Source organism: Cricetulus griseus (genome assembly GCF_003668045.3).
Source record: "Cricetulus griseus strain 17A/GY chromosome 1 unlocalized genomic scaffold, alternate assembly CriGri-PICRH-1.0 chr1_1, whole genome shotgun sequence".
NCBI lineage: Eukaryota > Metazoa > Chordata > Mammalia > Rodentia > Cricetidae > Cricetulus > Cricetulus griseus.
In genome coordinates, this window is record NW_023276807.1 from 49,969,659 (window position 1) to 49,989,444 (window position 19,786).

Sequence of the window (19,786 nt, forward strand, 5' to 3'; positions counted from 1 at the left end):
TGGTTATCTTCTACTTTGGGAGAATATTATACCTTTGTATTAAATTAAAAAAAATATTTCCTGTTTTTATACTGTTACCAGCAGGATAACTATGAGTGTGGAAGTTAACATTCAAAGGAGTAAATGTCACAAATTTTCTAGTTTTTTTTTTTTTTCTTGTTGGCTTGTATTTTGTCACTAGCAGTTAAAAAGTGTGCCTGCCCAATATACAAGTTTCAACACAACAAGTTTCTGTGTGTTACCCTTTTAGTTAAAATGGTACTTTGGCAAAAGTCCAGCTTCCGGTCACACCTTAAATGGTTTTTGTTTGTTTTAGTAAACAAGCAAAAACGAAGTGCTTCTTTCTTGAAACAACCATTATACATTGGTTTGCAGAAGTCCTTTATGTCTACTACCCAGTTCTTCAGAAAATACTGAAAAATCTGTACCTGTGGATGAAGATTCAACAAAATTACTAAAGTTTGCTTCTTCATTGAAACCTTTGAAAGTGCTTGTCCCTTTGATCACAAGTGTGTAGTGGGGGAGAATTCATGATCACTGGTGCACTTTGGTGCCAGCCTTAGCATGTGCTGGCTCAGCTGCTACATCCTGCATTGTTAGTGCTCAGTGCTACAGAGGTTAACACATGGGGAAGTAACATTTTCATTAAGAAAGTGAAATTTTGACCTTGAAGGACAAACACCCCCCAACTCCCCACCCTCCCCCCCCCCACCCACCCCGAGCAGCCCTGACCTGGGGACTGCTGGTCACTCCTAGCTAAGGTAGCCTAAGGAGGCCTCTGTTTTACTAGCTGTAGCAGGTGTGTTAGTGATATCTAAATTTTGTGCTTTCTGGAGCCAGGACCATTTCTCTCAGCACTCCTCTCCTCTGGCATGTTCTGCCCTGTAGCAACTATGTGATCCTTTTAAGCCTCAGGTGTCCTTGGGTACCCAGGACAAGTTCACACCTACCTATCTTCATCCCAGGATATAAGCTCCTAGTGGTGTGGGGATAATGTTATTTATAGTCACTAATTTGGAGCAGGTTCTGGGCTTTCCGTGCTGCTGTTTTACTCCATTAGACCTAAGAAAGACAGTTTTTATCTGCCGGAGTCCGTAACTAGCTAACTAGCTTCAGAACAACAGTGTCTTCCAGGTGTCCTACTCTGGATTCCCTTTGCCATCAAGTTCCTGCCACTAATTCTCGAGCTGTCTCAGTAACTACTGGATCACTTGAAGTTGCATTTAGTTTTTGTTAAATCTCATTACTTTCATTGCTTTCCACCTAAGTGAGTTGGCCGTTTCTCAAAATTGAAAATGCCTATCCCTTAAGTCTAATTTAAATTCTACAAGCCACATTATTATATACATTAGCAGTGGTTACTTGAATTTTTATGTTTACTGTTAGTGGGAAATCGATTCTTGATGGTTAAGAAAACTAATAATAGTGACACTTAATCTCCCTACTAGCTTGACTACTTTTTGTGCCCTAGTAAGTAATGCATATCTTGAATAAAAAAATATTTATACATTATTTTAATGGCATAATTTATGCCATTATATAATACTTCACTGTTATATATGTATTTCTGTTGAAGAAACTGTCACTGTAAATAAGCAAGGATGTATTGTATATTTCAGTTAAAAAGCAAAAGCAGTCTATTTCTGTCCCTTTTGTTTGCTTTGAGACAGTGTCTTATATAAACATGTTGGCCTATGTAGCCAAGGGTGACCTTGACTTCTGATCTTCCTGCCTCTCTCCTGAGATTACAGGCACACTGTCACCAGGCTTGGTTTTGTACAGTGCTGGGAATCAAACCCAAGGTATCGTGCATGGTGGGTATACACTTTCTACAAAATGAACAACATTCTTAGCCCCCACTCCCCGTTGCTTATATCCCATGTATGTTGATGAGAGTTCTAACTTTTGAAGAATATTTGTTTAAATTTGGTTCTTTAGTATATATTTTGCTAAAGAATGGAAATTTTTGTTGCTTAGAAAAACAAAACAAAGGCCGATGAGATGGTTCAGTAGGTAAAGATGCTTGCCACCAAGCTTTATGGCCTGATTGAATCCCTGGGATCCATATGATGGAAGTAGAGATTGCCCTTTTGCCTCCACATTGTGTCTCTACCCCGCAATAAATGTAGTAGAAAATTTAAGGACCATTGCAATGAATTTAAAAAAAAAAAATAGCTTAAGGAAATTGCTCCTTGGGATTAGAAAGATGGCTCAGAGGACCTGGGGTCAGTTTCCAGCACCTCCCTGACAGCTCACAACCACCTGTAACTTCAGTCTCGGTGACTCCACCTTCCTTCCTGGCCTCTGTGGGGCATTGAACACACATGGTGCCCAGACTTACCTGCAGGCAAAACATTCATATACATAAAATAAAAATAACATAAAGCTTCTTTAAAGGGTCCTATGTGGTTCAGTTTTTGAAACTCAGTCTAAGAAATGAATGTTTGCATCCCTGAAAAGTAAGTTATTTACAAATACTTGGAACAGTAAATACATAGACAGAACTTGAGTTTGAGTGTCAATGAACAATTTTAGATTCTAAATTCACATATTTTAAAAATGTTTTAATACTGTGATTTCTGCCAGTTAAAGAAAAAACTTAAATGGCTTTTGATGTTTACTCTAAATGACATGCTACATTTTTAGCTTGAAAACTCACATGGTTTCAATTCTGACTTCTTAAATCATCTAATACTGCCTGTGGTTAATAGAGTGTGTTCTAAAGAGCTTTGTGTTGTTCTAGAGTCTGGCACACCGAAGCTTTGCATTAAGTTTAACTTTCTTTTGAATTTGTAAGAATGATGTAGGCGCTTAAATTCAGTAGTATTGAAAATGAAATGAGACCACATACCAAAAGTTTTCCTGTTTAGCTATGTTTTCTGATTCTGAGCAGATTTTGGCTAAATAAATCGAAACTGGGTAGAAAAATCACATGTCCTTGTCATAGCTTGTATGGAATATTTTTGAGAAAATATCTATGGTGTCAGCTGCCACAGTTTTCCTAGCCTTCCTACTTGCAAAGAAGTTGATAAGGTTGATGTCCCTCAGAAGAGTCAAGATGTAGTGGCTTAAGGTTGGATCACGTCTCCGTTGGTTAGAGATAACATAAGTTGTCAAGAACTTGTGAGGCTGAAGCAGGAGGATCATGAGTTTGAGGCCTGGGTCATATAGTGAGACCATTTCTCAATAAATAAATGGAATAAAGTAAAGGAAGTTATGGATAACCACAATACTCAGTAATTTATATTCTAGATTGTTCATGTTTTACTTTTGTATTATGTTTACATACTCTGAGAGGCTTGTGGTGTTTGTACTGACCATACAACATGGATTCCAATTATAGTTTGTGCTGATAGTTAAATCACCTTTGATGATTCTCAACTTGGAAGGTACATTTTGAGGCATCAGAGTTGACTCTCTATAAATACAACCTCTAAAGTACCATCTGGCATTCCTGAGAGCTGCCATTGTCACCTTTGCTTCTGTTTATGCCATTCTTCCCATATTAGAATGTAGTCCCACACAAATCCCTGCCAAGAGTACAATGAAACACCAGCGAGGACTTTCATAGTCGCAGCCTGCTCCTTTGTGTATGGAAAGCACGTTTCCTTTCTACATTTCCCTGTTGAAGGCCATTCAGGTTGCCCGTAATTTGGCCACTGTGAGAAGTGCTGCACTAATGTTCTGTGATAAATCCCTTGGATGGCTCTTGGGGTAGATACCCAGTAGTGGGATAGCTACCATGTGTGGTGGACTGACCTTTAGCTTCTGGGGGAGCTTGCATTCTGAAAGGTCTGCGTTTTAAAATGTCCTTTAAATAAAGATTCTAAGTAGCTAATGAGTAAAGGGTATTGTCAGACTTCAAGCTCAGCCTCTCTGCATACTGTTTTATCTTTTCATTTTACTCCTCTCAACAGTGTAAAAGACCCCTGTTATTTTAATTTCAGGTACCTTTCTTTACACCTAAACTTTATAGAGTTAATTTTGTGACCTATCACTAATAAACTTAAGATGGTTAAATATTTTCTAGTATGGATTTTATTAGCAGCAGTTGATTCAAGAAATTCAACTGGTCTTTCAGGTTGCAACGTTGTTCTGCAGTGGATGTGCCTGTGTTTGGGTTCAAGAAGGAGCTATGAGAGATCACAAAATGTTTTAAAGCCATGCATTTCAAGCAGAACAGTTGCTACTTTTGAAACCACTTAACCAAGAATAAAACTGAGACCAAATTGCCAACTTCTCTTACAAAGTAGGAAAGTTGTAATAGGTAAAATACTCACTGTTAGAAGGATTGAGAATTTGGTTCCTTTCTGGAGGAGCAGTCAGGCTTTCAATACTTTGCCTCTACCCACTTATTAAAAATTGCTGAATCAAAGTTCCCATTATGTAATTGCCATGTTCTGCTAAATAAAAATGCCTCGACCTCCATTTAAAGCAGGCTCTGGTATTATTCCCAAATAGGGATAAAAGCCAGTGGGGTTTTGTTGTTGTTGTTGTTGTTGTTGTTTTTAGTAGTAGCTATTTCTTTTGTTTCTCTACACTTTCTTTGCACATGTCACTCAACAACTAAGGTGGAAGTATTTGCCACCTTTCTTTGATTCTTGAGTCTGCTTTATTATTCACATGCCTCATAGACCAGTCTGGAACTTAAAAAAAAAAAAAAAAAATTCTGTAAAAGCTCTTCATCTTGATTATGTAGTCATGCTTCTCTAGGGGAATTTACATATACACAGAGGACTTACTAGTGTGGCCTACAGACGATGGTCCAGCTCATTCAATAATGACTGTCCCTCAAAGGAAAGTCCCAAGGTCTTCACTACAACTCAGAATCTCAAAGAAGCAGGCTCTAATACCGGTGAAGGAATGTCTCAGCAGCAGAAAATGTGAACTTGACAATGAGAATAAGGGCAAGCAGGCAAAGAGCAAAAGCTTTTTGTGTACTCTTTATGTAGGCTGCCTACAACACTGGCCCAGATTTAGTGTAGGTGTTCTGACTTCAGATGACCTGGTTTTAAGGTGGGTCTTCCTACCTCAAATGAGCCAGTTAGCTAAAAATTCCTCACAGTTGTGCCCAGCTGCTTGAGTTTTTAGTTAATTCCAGAGGTGTTCATGTTGATCACCTGTGTTAGCCAACAGGATGATAAGTAACAACAGCTTGATACTGTGTTACTATTTCATTCTTTAAGGCTTGAGTCAACTAGAAACATCTGAAAAACAATCCTGTTTATTGCTGCATTCAAGAATTAAATGATTCACAGCAGTCCCCTCCCTAACAATGAACACAGGGCACATGGGTAAGAATCATAGTAGATGCCTGAATCCTTGGGTGGTACTGAGTCCTCTGTCTATACTTTCCTATACATATAAACTACGTGTAAGTAACCTATATTGAAGTTTAGTCAATGCATTATACATCACAGATTAGCAGTGGTGTCTAATAATAAGGCAGAGTTATTGTATTATTGTGGAAGTTACTATAAGCATTATCCAGAGTTTCCTTACCAAGGTGTGCAACAGCATAACTAGCATGGATTTCTTTCTCCTTCCTCACAGTCTCAATGATAGGTCTTCTTACCATAAATCTTAACACACATTTTTCTCTTCATTTAAGTTGAGAACTTTCGTCTTCTCACTTAAAGAAAACATGTTCAGCTGCTTTTGACATATTTGAATTGCCAGCATCATCACCCTTACTTGTAGAGGCTATTGCTAAATAAAATAAGGGTTACTTGATGCTGTGCCAGGTAATGAGTTTAGATGACTCCAGAGTGACTCGTGGGGAGGTAATACATGCAGTGTGAATATAAGTCTAACCATGAGGTTCATTTGAGGTTCATTTGTGTTTCACATAAATCATGTATGCACAACCCCATGATTTAATCTATATTTAAGTGCCCATCTATCATGAATTTTCTACTTGTGTGGTATGTACATGCTCTGAAAGGTTCACATTCCTCACCTCTTTAGACTTCAGGTATTTGACTAGAGATGCTTAGTTTACATATCTAAATATCAGATAGATGATACCACTCTAATACTCTTATGCAGCAGAAGTAGCTTAGGAATGTTTTAGCTTACCAAAGTGCTATGTCCATGTTTTATTTACCTAGCCATCCTTTTTTATAAGAGCTTCTGAATCTGAAGGATTCTCTGCAATTGTTTTCCATGACATAGATTTGTTATATGCATTTCAAGTGATTGAATTTCTGTTTCTAAAAATCTGATGGAGGATCATTAATATAGGAGATAGTTGTTTTGTTTTTGTCTCATGACTGCAAGAGCTAGAGTTGCATGCATTAATGTGCCAGTTAAACTTCTGGAAGCAAGCCAGTGTGTTTATGGTGAGTTTCCTATGTAAGCGGTGAGCCACTAAAAGCCTGCACAGTGTTATAACTCTTCCGAGGAGAGGAAGCGTTGGGAAATTCAGCAGTGAAGCAGCAGCAACAAGCAGTCACGGTGGTAGTAAAGATAGGGCAGCTTCAGTTAGCACATCTCACAGCGAGTCAGTGAGCAAGCACATAGCTCCCACACTGCTGCCTCGGGAAGCAGAGCAGGACTGTCCAGGGCAAGCTTCTAGTTTCATGTTTATGATGTCAAGTCATGTGATAATACTGTACCATAAGTTGCCAACTTCGCTGTACTCTAGAGAGGATCCTTTGCTGCAGTGCTTTTTCCCCTTTTCTTTCCTTTTTCTTTTTCTTGAAAGAGAAAAAATTGTGCAATGTATGTTTATGCCTACACCATGCCGAGGCGACACTTACCAGTAAATAATCTCTGTATCCCCGAGGTAAGATACTGTTTCTGCTTTCCCTGCACAGTGCTGCTGCAGCACGGAGCCGATCCAAACATTCGGAACACGGATGGGAAATCAGCTCTGGACCTGGCAGATCCTTCAGCAAAAGCTGTCCTCACAGGTAAGGAAACAGAGCTAGCAGACTGTTTGATTTCATAAGGTTTTCATGCACAGAATGAAATGAAGCTAAGAAAATACTAACTACCTCATCAGTTGGATACCTAGCGTATTAATTGTGCTGTTATATATATGTGCAGCAATCTTACTGCTTCTAGGACTTGGAATTACAGCATTAAATCATAACGGTCCTCATATTTTGTCAGTTTTATGGCTTACATCACAGTTTTCCTCTACCTCCTCTTCTCAGCTGGGTTTTTAAGCCCTTCACTCTAGAGCAGACAAGGGCATTTGTGTTACTGTAAAAGTAGTTTTCATTGGAAAGACAACCTGCTGCCTTATCGATAGTTAAATACTCCGATGCTCTCCTCTTATATTTTATCACAGCTTTGCATTCTTTACCGTGACAGCCAAGTTTTTTGAACTGGGGCAATAGATGGTCTTTTTACTTCTGACAATGCAGATTTGAGCTTACGAATCTATTAAAGGAAGCCCCGGGCACCAGCACAGAGAGATGCTGGGGTAGAAAGCACCTCTCCTCACGGTCTGCAGGACTGTGTTTAATGGGTAGACCCTGAGCTGCTGCTCTCATTGATCTCCATTCTCAAGAGTGCTGCATTGGATCTATTTTTGATTTGATTCTCAGCATTTGAGCCCTGCTGCCTCTGCCCTCTTTTACTTAACTGACCTTTGTCATTTAGAGCCTGTTTGTCACTGCAGTGTTAACAGTATTGTTTTAGGTTATGTGGAAGTAAGTAACTCTTAACTATCTTTTCATTTGCTGTATTTGAAGAGATCTGTGCTCTTGCTTAAGTGTAACAGTCCATGCTGTGCACTTTTAGTAGAGACTGTGAGATGAATGGAAGGTGTTTATGTACAGAAAGCTTTAAAAATATATGGAATTTTGCTTAATTACTCTGCATGGGAAGACAACTTCCCACTGTGCTAAAATTAATATAATCACTGCTAAATCAGAGTAATCTGATCTTTCTCAATTAATTAAAGATTAGATGAGTTACTGCTCTAGGATAACATACACTAGAGGAATAAAGCTGTTTAAATCAGTGTGTAGACAAAGTTAAATACACATACACACTTTTAAATGATGGACTTGGACCTGTCTGATTTGTCTCAGGCCTGCCTAGGTCCTGAAACCTTCAGTCTCTTCTTAACAAGTCATGCCCAACAATATAGCAGCTTTAGTGCTCTCTGAGCAGAGGACAAATACAGTTTGGAAGCAGCTCTCCTCAGTGTAGCTGCTACAGTATGTGACAAGTACCAGGCAAGACTGTATTTCTGTGTCCTCTCCCTGACCTTTCCTCTTCTCCTGCTTTCTGCCTGCTGGCTGTTAGGTGCATCTGATGCACCATCACCTTTAGGCCTACTTCTGCTTTTTGTAAGACCAAGTTTAGTTATAAACTATTAACCATAAGAAGCCATCCCTAATTTGCAATGCAGGTCAGAAAAGATCATTTTAGGGTAGAGCTTCTGCATACTAGCTTGCAGAGACTGAAGTGCCCCAGAGGACAGACAGCACATCTGAAGTTGATTTGGAAACTGTCTAGCATCCCACTTAGATGGGGAGAGTCTACAGTTTTCACAGCCACAAAACTACCACTACTGTTGCTCAACTACTACTGATACTGTTCCTTTTTAAAATATTTTTGAGACAACTTTTCTTTCAATTATGGCTTAAAGCAAAAAGTTTCAACCAGTAGTTTTCTTGGGAACCTAAACAATTCTACTTACACATTCATGTTTTATAGCATACATCAAGGAAAAACTCAGGTGAGCTGTTTCAGAATGTTTTTCTGTCCATATAGGATTATTACTAAAAAATTCCATCTGATGGAAGTATTATTTCCAAAGCTAAATTTAAAAAGATTAAACTTTGATTTTCAAAAGGGAACTGGGCTCAAGGCATGGCCCAGTCCTGTCTAGCACACATCAAACCCCATGTTCAGTCCCTAGCACCCCTTCCTCAAGGATGGGGCAGGATCTTGAAAGGAACATCTTGGAAGTGTTAGGCTTACTCTAAGTGTTAGGTTTACTCTTTATTCCAGATGAGTTGTGTCTATTACATAACCTTTGATAGTGATTTTCCTTCTTGATTTCTCTGGTTATTTGGGTGCTGAATATCTTCCTAATAGTCTGTCATCTATGTTACAAGTTTGGTGCATCGACCAAACAATATGCAGGTGTATCTTAAAGCAAATTAACCAAGTAAATCTCTTTATATAGAACATTTAAAGTATGTGTTTGATCTTGTTTTATACATAAAGACTGCTATCCAAAGCAAATATATACTGTCAGTATGGCAGTTGGTGTCTATCACATAATCTTTGTTTCATTAGGCATTTGAAAGGGCTAGCTAATTGGTTCAACTATTTGCTGAACTATTTGAGTGAATGGTAGGTTTGTAGAAGTCTTAAGGGTTTTGACTTTTGTTAATTACATATGTTCTAGGTGATCACCTGAAGGACTTGGAACCAGTGTGGGCTGGTTTGTTTATTGTGTTGTTTTTTAGAACAAGAAAATAAAATATCAAAGTTTATGTAAATTTTATTGAACAAGATATTTGGTGTGCTATGCTTATTGATTCTTTAAAAGTAACATATTTGGGCTTTTTCTGTATATAAAAAATACATTTGGAAATAGAGGGAAGTAAGAAAAGCACAAAAAGATAATTCTCCCTTAGAGATGACATCTATGTGTTTTTGTATAGCCTTTCCTTTTTAAAGTATATGGCAACAAATATTAGTAGTACTAAATAAAATATGTACATATGTTTGTATTTTCTAATGATTGATATAATGTATAGTATTTGATTTAGGGGCATGGATAATGTTAGGAGACTATAGGTAATCTTTAACATCAGCTTTTATTTCTGTCATGTTTCTTTCTGTGGCTGTATATTAGTCCTTATGTGAATTCCCTCATATTTAGCATTTGGATAAATTATTTTAGCCTCTTTTTCTTTTCTTTCTATTTTTTACTTTTTAAGAAAAAGTCGTATGTATCCCAGGTTGGCTTTGAACTTGGTGTTTGGCCTTGCACTTCAATCCTTCTACCTTCACCTCCCAAGTGCTGGGATTGCAAATGTATCAAGGGCTTTGTGTACCATAGGCAAGCGCTACTCTGTTTTTAGATTTCATCCATCTTTGTACTTTAAGATCATCCATTTCACCAAAATTTTGCTTCTTTGCCCTATTCGGGCTTAGCACATGGAAAATGGGTGCTTCTGTTCTTGGCTTTAATGTATTTGAAGGTTTGGTCACATTGCATGTGGTTTAATTATGGGGATGCCTAAGTGTATTGGAAGGCTTTTTTAAAACTTCATGGGACTGAGGAGGATATTTGTTTCCCATGTAAAGTGAAACCTCTGGGCACAGTATCATCGGGACACCGAATTAGGCAGAGGTGAGAACTGATTAAGATTGAGAGTTCAGGGTAGGATAGATGACCCAAGGAATGCTTATCTTCAGCAGGATCAATGATAATTAGAATATGAACTGTGTGAGTTTCTGTTGGTACAAGATTGGCCTGGTAATTGGACTTACTAGTTGAATTAAGAAACAAAAATAGGAAAGAAAGATATTTTATACAAAGCTGCCTGAAAACGACATGAACCTTGCTCACACTCATAACCCTAGCACTTGGAAGACTGAGGCAGGACTCACTGCAAGTTTGAGGTCAGATGAGCTACTAAGAGAATTCCAGGTTTCTCTGTACTGTAGAGTAAATACCCTACCTAAGAAAAACAAATTAACAACAAAGCCAAACCAGAAAGAAACTTTTACCTGTATTCATTGTACTTGTAAAGAAATCCTTATCTGGTTGCTGGGCAGGCCACTGGTGCCGCTGAGCAGTCAGCCATGGCTCATGTCTTGGATGGTGTTAAGAGGAGGCTGGTGTGTGCCTAGAGACTGGCGTGGTCAGTCAGCAAATTGGAATCTTACTCCACTGCTTCTCCTGCTTTGTGAGTGAGTATTAGTGAGGACTTTCGTGATCTGGACTCTTGACTGTAGCTTTGACCACAAGGGTTTCAGTCAAGTAAAAGTTTCTCATTCTTAACACTTTTTATCCACCCTCTTGGTAGTTAGGTCTACATACTGTGCTTTGAGATTGCTGGACCATCCATTTCTCACTACCTTATGCCTTAGGTTCCAAATCTTCAACCTTATGCCTTCTTGAGAGCAGTCATTGCATGTGTTGCTGAGTCTCAGGTCTCTTCACTGTAGCTGAAGTAGTCTTCTTAAAGCATAAATCAGCATCCCATTCCAAACGTTCTTCAACCTAATCCCATTTCTCCTGGATAAAATCCAAATTCTTCAGCTGCAGCCTTTCATGATCTTGCTTCTATCTTGCACATTTCAGTCTTTTATTCTGGTCTGTATTTTCAGTGTAGTTGGATGCTAGCTGTCTCTCAGACATGAGCTCTTTTCTGTGTCTGAAGTAAGCATGGTTCTAGAACTTTGTGACTCAGTGGTATCTGTTCAACTGTCTCATCATCTTGTCCCATTCTGTTAGCAGGGAGCATCCCTTTGCTGGCTTTTGTTTTTGTTTTACCTTTCAGGAGACTGTAAAATATTGCTTTTTAGAAATTCCTCTCCCCCTTTTTTCTTAGAATAAACTTCTAATCATTTGGGTCCAGTACTTTGTTACCTTAATTGATTAATGTAGATAGGACAATCGGATTGTGTATTTCTCCTTGTATGATTCCTGGTAGTTTATGTCTTTCAAAGAATTGGTGAATTTTATCTAAGTGAACTTTCAAAATTGTTTATAGAGTTCTTTAGTGTTTTCATGTGTCTCCTAGGCTGTTGCCTTTCATAGAGTCAGTGGTGAAGTTCTGTTTCTTATTGATATTTGTAATTTGTATTTTCTTTTTCTTTGTAAATTTTACTGATATTTCTAAAAGAACTTACTAGTTTTAAGTGTAAGGTTTTGACTGATTCTTCTGCCTTCTTTTTACATTGAACCTGCTTCTTGGGTATTTGGAGTAAGACTATAGAAAATTGACCAGATGTGGCTCTACTGTTAAGAGTTTCATCTATACCTTCCTTTTACTGTGTCTCATAAATGTTGGCCTGTTTTTTTTTGTTTTGTTTTGTTTTTTTGTCCAGCATTCCTGTTTTTTATTTAGATTAGAAACAATCTTGTTTTACATCCCTCTTCCTCCCTTCCTCCCCTGCCCCCCACCAATCTCCTATCACATCCCTTTTCTGCTCCCCAGGGAAGGTGAGGTCTTCCACGGGGATCTTCAAAGTCTGTCACATCATTTGGAGCAGGGCCCAGGCCCTCCCCTGCCACTGGTTGAGTGAAACATACTTTCCCAAATCCCACTTCTGACACCAGAATGTTGGAATAAAATTACCATTCATGAGATAGGGATGATGTAGGTTATAGGTTAATTTTATTGGGGAGAAATCGCTTACATGAGAAATCGATAACCCAGGGTCAGTGCTCCAAGCATCCAATCCCAGCTGCCCTCCAAGACTCCCCTCAGGCCTAAACCCCACATGCCCTGTCTGCACCTGTGGCCATACCCAAATGGGCATGGTCAGCGCTACAGGTGCTTAGTAAGATCTCTCCCTACACTACCCCATGTGTAGTGTGTAGGCTGAGAGAATATCCTTCTATGTGAACTGGGCTCCCAAAGTCCATTTGTGTGTTAGGGATAAATACTGATCCACTACCAGAGGCCCCATAGATTGCCCAGACCTCCAAACTGACATCCTTGTTCGGAAGGTCTGGAACAGTCCTATGCTGGTTTCCCAGCTATCAATCTAGGGTCCATGAACTCCCCCTTGTTCAGGTCAGCTGTTTCTCCAGCCTGGTCTTGACCCCTTTGCTCATTACTCCTTCCTCTCTGCAACTGGATTCCAGGAGTTCGGCTCAGTGTTTAGCTGTGGATGTCTGCTTCTGCTTCCATCAGCTACTGGATGAAGGCTCTAGGATGGCGTTTAAGATAGTGTTGACCTGTTTTTATGTTTATTCAGTTTAATATACTCTTTTAAAATTGAGAATTTCTCTATAATCCATGGACTACTTACTAATGTCGTTAGGATCTTAAATACTTCGAGATTTCTCTGTTACTTTTTTATGTTCCTTTCATATTCAGTTGAGTTCTGGGAAAATACTGTTTCATTTTTAATTCTTTTTGAGTTTTTTGTTTGTTGTTTTTTTAGTTTGTTTTGTGGTTCACAGTATGTTCTGTGTTGGTGTACGTTCTGTGGGTATGAAAACAGAACATGAGGTTGATAAATGTATTCTAGATGTGGTTGTTCTGTGTCCTGATTGATTTCTGTCTAGTTTAATCAATTACATGAGAATGGTAATAAAATTTTAACTAAAATTGTAAATTTCTGCCTCCTTTTAAGTTCAGTCAGTGTTTCAATCGTACTGCAGCTTCATTGTCTGTGACATGCACATTTAAGATGCCATGTTTCTTGGTGAATTGGCCCTATTTTCAATATGTCAAGACCATCTCTGATCATTTTCTTTTCTCTAAATTCTACTTAACTGATTCTAAGATAGCTAGGCTCTTGTGCTTTAAAAACTCGATCTCTGAATGGAATTTATCTACCTGTGCGCTTTTAACCTGCCAGTATCACTATATTAAAATTAATTTCTTTCACCCAAAATTAATTGTGCAGTATTTTATCATGTGTTCTGCTTCTTTTTTTTTTTTAAGTTGGTGTATTTAGATTTTTCCAAGCTCTATGGCAGAGTTGGCTGTCTTGATAAGTTCTACTTTCCTTAGTTCCTTCTTTAGAGAGACATAGGGGGTCATTTTAACTATGACAGTTGACATTTCCAGGTTGCTAGCCTCTTTAGTCATCAGCCATGGGATGTATGGAGTGAAAAGAACTTGGGAACTGCATGCCATGTTATTCTTCACTCTGAAGTTCCTAGTTGGTTTAGTGTCTATCTGCCTTTTAATGTTCTCTTATTTTTGTTTGATGTGTCACATGTGAGCTTTCTAGGTGTGTTCAGTGATAGTAATAGAGAAAGTAATATTTACCCTTTCCCCAGAGATCCTAAAATAATTACTTATTTTTAATAAACTTTTTTTTTTTTTAGGACCCAGAAGAATGACTAGTAGTTAAAAGCATTGGTTGTTCTTTCATAGGATCTAGGTTCAGTTCTCTGCATCTATTTATATGATAGTTCACAACCATCTGTAAGTCCAGTTCCAGAGTATCTGATGTCCACTTCTGGCTTCCACAGGCATTGGCACAGACATACATACAGTCAAAACACCCACAAACATAAGATAAAAATTACTTTTGAATCTGCTTTGATATTATTTATATATCTGTATCATTTTGAATCTCAACATGATTGACTGTTCATGTCATTTTTTTCAAGTAAAATTTGTGTTAATTGAGAATTTTATGCAGTGTTTTATGTTCATATTTACCCTAACTCTTCCCTGTCAATTCTTCCCAGATCTATGCACCCCTAACTTCCTAGTCCCCTAGATTCTTTTTTTTTTTTTTTTTGGTTTTTCGAGACCCTAAATTCATTTTTATTTATGTGTATATATGTATGTCTGTGTGAGCATATGCCTCAAGCATGCCAGTGCTCAAGGAGAGGCCAGAGGGAGATGTTAGACCCCCTTGATGGATATCACAGGCAGTTGTGGGTGCTGGGAACCAAACCTAGGTCGTCTAGAACAGTTGGTGTTCCCAATGAACCTTCTCTAGCTCCCTGAAAGTATTTTGAACCAGTCATTTCCACTTGTTACTCATGACACTAGGAGAATTTAAGCTTTATATAAAATTGAATGAGCAGCATGACTTTTGTGATATTCTTGATTTTCTAAATCTCCTTCCAATAGAATCCAAGATGTAAGCAACTGTAAAATACAAGGAGATATAATACTGGATCCTGATAAACACTAGTCAGGTAATATATATTAAAATGAAATAAAAGTAGAATTCTGATTTTGGTATTTACCATTCCATTGACTCATTGTGACCAAAAATAAAAATTGTCAGTAGTCTAATGTTTTATCAGCTGGTAACAGGGTTGGGGTACAACCTCATAGTCCCCTTTTTGTTATCTTCTTCTATGCTGTTTATTAATTCCATTTATTCTTTTGCTCAACCCTAAGATTGGAATAGCCCAATAGCAAATATTTTCTTAATTTTGAAGAATTTTGAACATATGACATGAAAATTTCATCATGAAAAAAGTTGATGTTATTGAATGGTGAAATTATAGGAAAGATCATTTAGGATTGAGGAGGCACTGTTAACCATATTGTAATATAATTAAGCTCTATAGTTAAAGTAAGTAGCTTACTGTTAGAGAGTTTACTCTAGTGGACTTTTGGAGAATACCATCTTTCCTGCCTTGCTGTGCACAGTGCCACTATTGCTGTGTAGTGGTACCCAGAGGCTGCAGAATATGGAGCAGAATGTGATGTAAAATGTTACATTGCCCTGAAAACCAAAACTACCTTGAAACAAATCCTCATTTCTGTGTCTAATATGCCCAGGGATAGCCGTGCTAACACCTGTGTAATAACACCTCCCAGCTTGCTCTAGGTAGGTATCAGTGAGGAGAGTGCCAGCTGCTGGTAAACGGTTGACTCAGTTACACCCATTTGCTTAGCCAGCCATTCTGACAGTTTTAGACTAGGAAAGGGTATCACTGGGACCCCAGGAGGCATGGTGCTCTTAACTTAAACCTTCTGCTAAAGAGATCTTATTGCAGGCAACACATTTATGTCTAAACAGGGTGGAGGTTAAATGTTTAGAAGAGGCAGTAGTTGATTATAAAAGGAAATGTGTGTACACATGCCACAGTTCATTACTCTTCCCATCAGCCATCTGTTCCTGTATGCAATGATTTCATTTACGTATTTATTGCCTGATTCTCATCCCTTCTAGCATTAGATTCTTGAGACATGGAATTCTCTTCGCTCATTGTTGTGATCCCAGCACTCAATAAATACCTGCAAAATGAGTAGTCATTAGATGGATATTTATTGATAGACTAGAGTAGAATTATTCTAACAGTGTAATAGCTTTGTTTTTAATGGCAGAGAAGACATGACCATAAGAGTGTAAGGAGGCTGTTCACATTCTATGTGAGTCAGGAAACAAGAAGAGATGAATTCTAATGGACAGCCCACCTCCTCCCCTTTCTTCTTTTATATAACCTGGACTTAGGTCCATGGAATTGTGGTGCCCATCTGAAGGGATCATCCCTCCCCGGTTACATCTCTGTGGAAATGCCTTCACTAGCATGCCCAGAGGTGTGTCTCCTAGGAGATTCCAAATCCAATCAAGTGAAGAAAACCAATTTTCATAATAGCTTTATGTAGATTTACCAGTTTTGTTTTGTAGGCACAAGACCACATACCCCCCCACACACATACACACACATACACACACATACACACACAGACACATGCCTGTGCACCTGTCTTTGCTTTATCATTAGAGTCAGTTGTAGGCATGCTGTGCTTCATGGCTAAACACTTTAGCATATGTTCTCTCCTAAGAACAAAGGAATTAGCCTGTATAACCCAAATAAAGTATTAGTACAGTATTATCTCAAATATAATGCAATCCATCTTTCTACTGTTTTAAAAAATGGTTCTTGATCTGTGACTTTTTCCAATAATACCTGGTAACTGAATTTCTTTAAATAGCTTTTAAACTTTGAACCTTTTCATAGACATTTAAAAATTGGCCTATCATTTATGTTATTTTTACTTGTGGCTACCTCCTTTTTTTCTTTCTTAGCATATTCTACCATAATATTTGTCTTTCTTGCCCCAATTGTTCCTTGTCCCCTTTTAACACCTTCTACTTTTTGCTTTGTTAGTCTTGTCTCTGTCTGTTCCTTAGATTTAGTAGGATACAGGTGATAATTATAGACTATTGTGTATCACTTACATCAAGTGCTTGAAAACATATATTATGAAGCTGTTTTAAAAGTCATATTAAGGGGGCCAGATATAGTGTCGCATGTCTGCTGAGGCAGGAAGATCGTGTGTTCAAGGCTAGCCTGGGATATTAGACTGTCATAGGAAGAATGACAGGAAAAGGGCACAGTAAGACTTTCAATACTTCCTTTCCAAAGCAGGCCAACTAGCACTTCCTTGAAAAGACTTTATTGGTGATTCAGATGGAATTTATAACACTTTGCTTTTGAATAACAAAAATGTATAAGAATGGGTTATCTATTGTTGTAATTTCAAATTATTAGAGTATACCTAAATAGCTAGTAATCTGTATTACATATGTCCAGTAGAGTATTTCACATATATAATGAATAGGTATTTATTAGATGACATTATTTCTGTAAGAAGCAGTATGCTGTAGCTAGCTCCCTATATCTTTGTTTTGACATTTTTATGCCATCTCCTAGCCCTGCCATGTACTAAAGTTATGGTGTGTCACTACCCCGTGGTTTTGATTTGGACACTCTGCTCTAGAGACAGCAAGCTGCTGTGTTGTGAGCAACTCGATAAGCCCATAAGGTCATACTGGAGTATCTGACTGTAGTCAGTAATAGATAACCCGAGGGCTGTCAGCCACATCCTGTGAGTGCAAAGTAGATTTCCAGTCTCAGTCAGTCTTAATGAACTGTAGCTCCATCCTTCAGATTGGTTGCAGTCCTGAGATGCTGAGTCAGAATTATTCAGCTAGCCATTTCCAGAATCCTGGTCCCACAAACTGTGTGCGTTTGTTCTTGTAGCTACCAATCATAGAGGTGAATTGTTTAGGCAGAAATAGATTTCTGGTATATAGTGAAGTGTTTTTAAAATACTTATTTTAAACTTTTTTTTTCCTTTTGTACAATAAAACACAGAAATGAACCAGAAAACATTAAGCTGGTTATATCCAAGAAAGTTGAAGCTTCAGAAAGGAAGCTTGGGAGGGCAGGACAGGTAAAGGGAAAAAATTAGAAATCTAGCAAAGTAACAGATCCAGGGGCATTTCCTAGAGAGTGCTATTCTGGTGTAAGCATAACTTCAGAAAGTCTGTCATGCTTACTAAGGAAGTTAAAGTCCAGGATGGAAGGGAAATCCTAGGCCCTGAACACAGGCAGACAAGTATTTCAAATAGTCGAATATAAGTAATATTGGAATACAATATTTGACCTTATGCCCCAGCACAAGGGAAAGAAAAAGGGTGGTTTTAAGTGTGTGTGTGTGTGTGTGTGTGTGTGTGTGTGTGTGTCTGTGGGTGTGTGCACGCGCGCTCTGAATGCACACCAGAAGAGAGAATCAGATCCCATTACAGATGGTTGTGAGTCACCTTGTGGTTGCTGGGAATTGAACTCAGGACCTCTAAATGAGCAGCCAGTGCCCTTAAACACTGAGCCATCTCGTCAACCCCGAAAAACAATTTTAAGTGAAGCAGATTCTTAAAAAGAAGATTTTTAATACCGAGACCTTTACATTTTTGTAGTATTGAGCAAGTATGTAAGCACAGTGGGCCCTTGCAAAAAGTGTTGCTTGAGAAAAAGCATTGCAGAGCAGTGAGGCAAAACCTTCTGGGCCTGAGTGTCTACACACCATGCCTCAATGAGCTACTGAAGAGACTACAGCCCCAGGAATAAATGGGATATAAAGAGTTCAAAACAAAACAAAACAACAAAACCAAAGAGTGCAAGGGAACAGGAGAGTGAAACCCTCACACGACCTGGAACAGCTTGTTCTAAGCCAGCAGACCTCTACCTTTCACAGGGAACCATTGGAAAACACAGATGTTTATGCTCCGATTCCTAACAGCAGCAATGTTACAGTGTTGAAGTAGCAACAGAATAATCTTATTGGGAGTCACCACAACATGAGCAACTAAAGTAAAAGAGGGTCACAGTATTCATAAGGATGAGAACTGCTGCTGTAAGCAATAGGCATGTCCGAAGGAAGGAAGGAAGGAAGGAAGGAAGGAAGGAAGGAAGGAAGGAAGGAAGGAAGGAAGGGGAAAAGAACTGAGAAGTCCTTTTAAAGTGTTTCTTATTGGCAAGATTTGGGACAATTTGACAATCAAAATATTGATAGTGTTAAACTATATAGTGAATTGGTTAAAATAGGAATAACTGAGTATATGAATGAATAAAGGGAAGCTCTTTCTTAGTTTCATTTCTACTAATCAGTTTGGAGGGACTCTTAGAGATAGCAAATTCACTGTTGCCACAATCACAGTAAATACTGATGAGGACCAATGTCATTTAGGGTACTAAATCTTAGGGAATGAGTTTTATTAACACATTTGCATTTTCGGCATATCTGACAGCACTTTGTTGAGTAATCAGAATGAATGACACCAATGAGAGAGTCAGATATATCTTAGAAGACACCCAGACAGTTCCCATGTGTCTAGGGCATGGACCCTAAAGTATTAAAGACAAAACGCATCCACGTAGAGAACACTGAAAACTCATGGGCAGTATAGTCCAGATTAGTGAGCCTGGCAGGCAGGAGTCTTCTGTAGTAACTTTACAGATTTTCTGTTTGAAATTATTTCGATTGAAAAGGTTTTTAGCTTTACCAAGGAAAAAGAGAAAGGGATTGCCACTGACTGAGCTAATGAGTTATATGATTAATGGTGAATATACTGGCTTCTCTACTTCCCCTCTAGCCTTTTAAAGTTGCTATTTAGGAAAAACTCAGCCTCCCAGCACATTTTCCTTCCAACCACATCAGTGATCTTATGTATTTATTATCCCAAAATTAAATGTTTCTTTTCTGTCAAGGAAGCTTCAACTTCCCTTGTCATTTTAGGCCAGAACATTTTATGAGCACTGTCAGAGTTATCAATTCTTTCTTTTATCTTGTTTAGGAGTGAACTACTGGGCATTTAATTCCTTGAAGTTGTTTGGAAACAAATGCTGTCTGTACAT

At 38.4% G+C, this 19,786-nt stretch overlaps 1 protein-coding gene across 1 annotated transcript in view; it reads left to right on the top strand.

Annotated features, from left to right (window-relative positions):
• The window catches only part of Tnks (tankyrase), a 138,952-nt gene that overhangs the window by 32,747 nt on the left and 86,419 nt on the right, over positions 1–19,786 (top strand). The window contains exon 3 of the mRNA XM_027391255.2: positions 6,819–6,914. Coding sequence (XP_027247056.1) covers positions 6,819–6,914 — 96 coding nt within the window. The remainder of the gene's footprint in view (positions 1–6,818; positions 6,915–19,786) is intronic.